Raw genomic sequence first — 7,298 nt, forward strand, 5'->3', positions numbered from 1 at the left:
TAATCCTGTGTACCCCAGTTGAATCCAATTCACTACCTATATTGACCATAACATGGCTGTTCTAAACTCCTAATCCAACCCTGCTAGAAGAATGAGCAGTAACACTGCTAATACCACTATCTAGCTAGGCCAGCTTTAGTAGTTATCAGTCATATTACAGTCTGAAGATGAGTAGTAAACTTGAATTAGAGTGCAAATAATCCTTCTTCAATCTGGCTCCCTTTCCTTGTATGTTTTGAATCTGAAGTTAGGCATCATAGATTTATCCATGTTCAACAATCTCTTCCCTGCAGGTGTGAGATCCTGGAAATTGTTAACTTCTAATGTGTTATATCCCGTATTTTTGTACATCGGGATATTTTAAGCAAATCGCGACAAGTTAACGACAAGACTATTTTGGGATTCGAGGTAGAGACTTTTAACCTCCGATTTTTGTTTTAATGCACAAGTTGTCTATAAATTTTATTTGGTATAGAAATATTATTGGAGATTATGGATTAATTAACCATGATTAGATCATTAAGTGGGATTAAAAAATTTAATTACTTCATTAATTGGCCATTGTGGCCGTATGGGCCCCACCGATGGCATGGCCAAATTTGATTGGCTCATGCCATGAGTGGGACATGTGTCCACCTTATATGAACCATATATAAGGTAAATTGATGACAAGGAAATCATTCATCACCTTCACAACATTAGAAAACCTAAGAGATAGAGAGAGAGACTCTCGGCCATGGCTGGCCGAGATTGAGTTTGTGAAAAGTTGATCAAAAAAAATATTTTCTCCAAGCAAATCAACTCCTTAGAAGATGTGTAATAATGTGGAATTAATCCTAGGGCAACAAGAACAAGTATAAATTCAAGGCACAAGTTGGAACCAAGTTGAGGAGCCAAGTGTTAAAGGTAAGGTTCAATCTTCTTGGCATGTATTATGGATGGTGTGTGCGTGTTGTAGTGTGTAGAAATGAATGAAATTTATGGAACCATATGTGTTGGTGTTGAAGCCGCGTAGGGCGTTTTGTGTAGGAATGATGAACTAAATTTACTTAGTATTTTTGGTTGTTGTTGGTGTGGATTCTATAATAAAAATGAAGGTTTAATGGTTCAAGTTAAAGTTGTAATTGGTTGTGGGCTGTTGTAGAAGCTAATATGATGTTAATATAGTTTCTTGCATTTGTGTGAATGATGTTGTTAACGTGTGGTTGTTGGTATAGTTCACGAATTTGGAAGAGAGGAATGTGTTGTTGTTGTTCTTGTTGAGTTGGGAAGATTGCGGGTTGTATTGTATGTTGGTTGGGCCGTTTTGAATATTGTGCGGGTTGTCTGAAGTGTTCTCGAGTCTTGTTTGAATGGTCTCGGGTTAGCACTTGAACGCATGATCATTGGTGTTGGCTTGATTGTATGTGGTTGATTTGAATGTAAAGGAAATGTCGTCAAATTATTTAGAATGGAGTTACTAACATTAGAATACGTTTTGAATTCCCTGGTAGCCTAATCGTAGTCCTTGACATCTTAATATAGGTTAAAGTACTATTGGGCAGCGTATACGGGTTGTGTTGCTAGTAAACGCTAAAGGTATGTAAAGTCTATCCCTTCTTTCTTTTGGCATGTCCTAGATGTAAGTAAGATACGATATGAGCTTTGGGGTAACTCTATTCATAAGTTCCGAGCATGTTTATAATTCTTATTCACTTCTTGATAATACAATTCTCAATGTAAGTCGAGCTACTGCCCTCGGGTTTTCTATATGATTGGATAGTAAATGATATATAAAAGTTCCTATTCCTAAAGAATTCTGTAATAAGTAATGTCCTTAACTTTCATAAGCTGTCTCATATTGATTTGATACATATCTATATTTCCTGAGACTTTCCTTAATATGACTATCATTTGATACTCGAGCGTTGGTTAGTCTACTTATCTATTGAGTCTCAAAAGATGATTTATATGCATATAGTTACTCACTACTCTATTTGTGCATTCTGTTATTACATCTTTCACCGAGTCCCTCACTAGAGGGCCGGGTACAGTATATATATTATGGTGTTATCTTTGTGTTATGGAGTTATGATGTGTTATGGTGCTATCTTTGTGATACGGAGTTATCTTTGTGATACGGAGTTATCTTGTGATACGGAGTTATCTTTGTGTTACGAGTATCTTGTGTTATGGCGCCAAAGACGGGGCGGCGACCATGTTCACCGAGTCCTATAATGGGCCGGATATGATATATAATATTGACATGCATGATTTGTGTTTCAAAAGCAAGCATTTTGGTACTCTGGTTATTGTACTTGTTTTCTGTATTTCTTATTTCGGTTATAATCTTGTTTACCGTATTTCATGCTTTATATACTCGCATATATTAAAACCGACCCCGCTTTCTTCGGGGGGCTGCGTTTCATGCCGCGTACGGACGTTCGTTTTGGTGATCCGCCGCCCTTAGGATATCTATTCTCGCTATTCTTGGAGTGCTCCCTTGTTCGGGAGCCTATATTTTGGGTACGAGATCCTTTTGTTGTATATATATATGCTTAGCCGGGGGTACGGCGGGGCCCGTCCCGTCATATATTCTCGTTGTCACTCTTAGGGTACGTAGACGTATGTGTGGGTTTGTATATAGTTACCATTCGGTCCGCATGACTTATGTTTTGGGGCGTTCCCATTCGTAGTATATGTGTTTTGAGATGTTGTGTGTAGTGGCAGCCTTGTCGGCTTGCGTATATATATGTGTTTTGAGATGTTGTGTGTAGTGGCAGCCTTGTCGGCTTGCATATATATATATATATATATATATATATATATATATATATATATATATATATATATATATATATATATTCATGTTTTGGAAGCTGTGTGTTATGATAGCCTTGTCGGCTCGTGTATGGCTGGGGCGTTCCCTTATATTATGACAGCCTTGCCGGCTTATATACGATGTTATCTGTTGAAAGTTGTAACTCCTCAGGAGACAGGTGGTTGTGATATATGTATATATGCGACAGTTTGGAAACGACGTCATGCCCTTTTATATAAAAGTTCCTTATTATGCTAGTTGTGGACGATTATGGTTATTACGTGTATACGAGTGTCCAGCTCGGGCACTAGTCACGGCCTACGGGGTTGGGTCGTGACATAATGTACCTGCACAATTGAACACATTGTTAGCTAAAAAATCTGCCACTGTATTGCCCTCCCTCAGGACATGGACAAACTAGACTTGTCCTATCTTTCTCCACTCTTTGCACCTCCATACTAACTTTCCAAGGAGTTTCCCAGTCTCCTTGAATGATGTTCACCATAGCTAGAGAGTCAGTTTCCATGATCACAGGTAACACATGATTATTAACACAATATTGCAGACTATCATGAATTGCTTCTGCACATATATTTGTTGTGTTGGCTATTCTTCTAGCAGCAGCATGAACCTGATCACCTCTTTCATCTCTAATGCAAATGCAGCTGAACTTTGGCCTGGATTACCCCTTGATGCACCATCAGTATTGCACTTATACCACCCTGCACTTGGGCATCTCCATTTTACCATTTGACCTCCTACTCTAGGATTGAGTCCTTCTAAAAGCTGTACCATCTGTGGCCAAGTATGTGGAACATTTTTTAACCATGGATATAGACTACTTATCAAGTTATGAATGTTCTGATTAATGCAGTAAATGACTTTACTCTTACTCATCTGTGCTCCATTCATGAGTGCATTTATGCTCTTCCACAACTGCCAACAGATGAATGATGGCATTGCTTCAAAAACTGGTTTTAGCTTAACTGCACACTTCATATTCCACCATCTTACCACTGCTTAATGTAACTGTATTAGAGGGTCTATGATACCTGCTGCTATGGTATAGTACTGCCACACTTCTGCTGCACGTTTACAAATCAAGAAAAGATGTTACAATTTTTCCTCTGACTGTGAATTTAGACAGCATCTGCATCTTGATACAATGGAAATATTAATTCTTTTGAGTACATCATCCACTGGGAGTTTAGCTTTCCACATCCTCCATAAAAAGAATGAAATTTTGAATGGCATTCCTTTACTCCATATTCTTTGATATCCCAATGACTCTTGCTCCTGCTGCCTCATTAAGTTCCATGCACTGCTCACTGTAAATTTACCAGAATTAGTTAAAGTCCACCATGGTACATCTGCATCTGTTGATTGCCCCATTATGCTCAGTTCAGACTTAACATGATTCACCACCTGCTCTGCTAACACTGCATTCATCTTTTGGAAGTCCCAACCTTCTGAGTTCATGAGTTCAGCCACCTCTTCTATATTGTGATATGTGCTTGAAACATCCCTGAGAGGCCCCAACGTAGTCCAGTTATCTTCCCAAACATCACATGAACCATTTCTAGGTTCCCACCAAATTAAGTGATACATTTGATCCCTGGCTTACAACATCTTTGTCCATACTTGTGAACCACCCTTCCATTGTACGCTTGTTGGTTTAAGCTTCTTACAATATTTATTCCACAGAAAAGTAGACCATAAAGAATTTGAGGTCCTAATTCTCCACCATAACTTAGCAAACAAAGCTTTAGAAATATCAAACAAGGACCTAAATCCTAGTCCACCCTCAGCTTTAGGCATGCAAATCTTCTTCCATGATACCCAATGTTTGCTTTTATCCTCTTCCTTATTACTCCAGAAAAACCTTGCAAAGATCCTATGGAGCTCATTTAAAGTGTATTTAGTAGGTACTATAGCAGATAGCACATACACTGGTACACTTTGTAGAACACTCCCTATCAACACAGCTTTACCACCATATGACATCAATTTGCCCTTCCAACTTTGCAATTTATCCTTCACTTTCTTGATGAAATCTTGGTAGTAGACTTTCTTCTTTCTAGCATGAAAAATAGGACACCCTAAGTACTTGAAAGGGAACTGTCCCTTTGTGAAACCTGTCACCTGCTGCATATCCTGCATCACTCTATCTGCCACTTTATGATACATGTTGAAGGCACTTTTTTCAATATTAATCAGTTGACCAGATATAGCTTCATAGTCTCTGAGAATGTCTATGATCATTTCTAAGGAATTCCTCTCAGCAAATGCAAATGTTATGGTATCATCTGTATATGCAAGATGGTTATTGTTGGCACTCCATTTAGGCAAGCCATACCCTACATACAAACTGTTGTCATACAATGAGTTTAATGCCCTTGATAGCACTTCTGCTGTCAATATAAACAAAGCTGGTGACAAAGGATCACTTTGTTTGACACCTCTTGTAGAATGAAAGAAACCTCTAGCTTTACCATTAAACAAAATTGAATACCAGTTGTTTGCTATCAGTCTCCATATCCTATCAATGAACACTCCTGAAAATCTCATCTGATTAAGTACTTTTGTCAAAAAAAACTCCAGGAAACTCTATCATATGCCTTTGCCAAATCTAGCTTTAAGACCACATTAGCTGGTTTGCCCCTCTTCCTAATATCTGTGACAACTTCTTGTGTGAGCAAAACATTTTCAATTATACTCCTACCCTTCACAAAACCAGCCTGATGAGGAGAGATTAGACTAGGAAGGACCTTCTCTAACCTGTCATACAGAACTCTAGATATAAGACTTTATTAATAAAGTTACTCAAACTTATTGGTCTTAAATCTGAATAACTTTGTACCATCTCTTTCTCAGGGATCAGCACCACATTAGTATGTGTGATCGACTTTGGAAGAGTATCTCCTTGGAAAAAGGCAAGTACCATCCTGATCACATCTGCTTCTACAATAGACCAACAAACTTGATAGAATAAACCTGAAAAGCATCTGGTCTACTGGCACTAGAACCGCTGAGGTTGAACACAGCTGCTTTCACTTCCTCACTTAAAGGAACCTTACATAACATTTCATTGCTCTCCTGATCCAACATGCATAGAATATGTTGTAGAATATCCTCATTTGTATGGCCCATATCCTCCTGAATAAACTGCTTGTGATAGAACTTTACTGCTTCATTTGCCATTTCCTCTTCATTGTCTAACCAGTTACCATCAAGATCATGAATCCTCTGAATTTGTAGCCTTTTCCTCCTACCTTTCACCAGATTATGAAAAACTTTGGTGTATCTATCACCCTCCACAAACCAGTCAATACCAGACTTTTGTCTCCAATATTCCTCATCATAGTGTAAGTACTGTTTGAGTTCAGCTTGGGATTATTGAAGCACACTTCTGTTCCCACTACTAGGACATTCTTCAAACAAGTTTTCCTTAACTCTAACTATTTCCACTCTGATGATCAGTTGCTTGAAGATATCACCATAAGTAGATCTACTCCATGGAGATAGCACCCTTTTCATATGCTTCAACTTCAGCTTGAAACTGATAAAAGGATCTTCATGCATCCAAGTAGGACAATTCTGCTCAACTGTGTCAAAGAAAGATTCATGTTCCACCTAAAACTTGAGAAATTTGAAAGGCCTGTATTGATTCTGAGCATCTTCCCCATAAGTGCATAAGAGTGGAGCATGGTCTAATCCAGTTCTAGCCAAGTGTTCCACCTCCATATGACTAAACCAGTTTTGTAACTGTGAATTCACCAACATCCTATCTAATCTTTCAAAGATACAGTCATTAGAGGCTCTACCATTCCACCAAGTGAAAGGGCTGCCCTTGAACTGAATTTCCTCCAATTCACAAGAGTTGATACAAAAAGCAAAATCTTCAATATCTTGAGCAAGAACAGGTATCCCTCCTATTTTCTCTTCATCATTCAACACCACATTGAAGTCTCCCCCTATCATCCAAGGAAGTGACATACTATTTGCCACACTATAAATGCTATCCCATAGTTGTAGTCTCTCCACCTCATTACATTTGGCATAAACTAAAGTAGTAACCAAACTTTTACCAGTATCATGAAAGACCAATTTTAAAGAAATCTGCTGCTTACTATCTGAAAGAACTTCCACCTCTATATTATCTGCTACAAAAAACCAGATCTTTCTATTACAATTAGCTCCAGCCTGATTCATTCTCAGTCTTCTCCTATAATACTGCAAGTGCCTAACATGCTGGAATGGTTCCATAAGAGCCACAAGGAAAAACTTATGATGTCTATGAAGCATTTGAACTCTCTTTGGAAAGCATTTTCAGTCCTCACTGACTTGATATTCCAAATCAATGATTTTATCATCATTTAAAGTAGGCTGTAGTTGCAGAGCTCTTTGGCACCACCCTAGTAGGTTGTTGATTTTCTGCTGGTACAGCCTTGACATTCTTCTTCTGACCGTTATTAGTAAATAATTTTGGAGAAACACC

The 7,298-nt window shown here is 38.3% G+C and overlaps 1 protein-coding gene across 1 annotated transcript; it reads right to left on the reverse strand.

Moving 5' to 3' along the window:
- Window positions 1-4,420: 4,420 nt before the first annotated feature.
- Window positions 4,421-7,066, reverse strand: LOC132054225 (uncharacterized). Its single transcript, XM_059446271.1, has 5 exons — window positions 6,539-7,066; window positions 6,260-6,433; window positions 5,781-6,172; window positions 5,419-5,578; window positions 4,421-5,368 (listed from the first exon to the last, which is right to left on the reverse strand). The coding sequence occupies exons 1-5, from the start codon at window positions 7,064-7,066 to the stop codon at window positions 4,421-4,423; spliced, it is 2,202 nt and encodes a 733-aa protein (XP_059302254.1).
- Between the last annotated feature and the right edge of the window lie 232 nt (window positions 7,067-7,298).

This window comes from Lycium ferocissimum, chromosome 4 (assembly GCF_029784015.1).
Source record: "Lycium ferocissimum isolate CSIRO_LF1 chromosome 4, AGI_CSIRO_Lferr_CH_V1, whole genome shotgun sequence".
In the NCBI taxonomy this organism is placed as follows: domain Eukaryota; kingdom Viridiplantae; phylum Streptophyta; class Magnoliopsida; order Solanales; family Solanaceae; genus Lycium; species Lycium ferocissimum.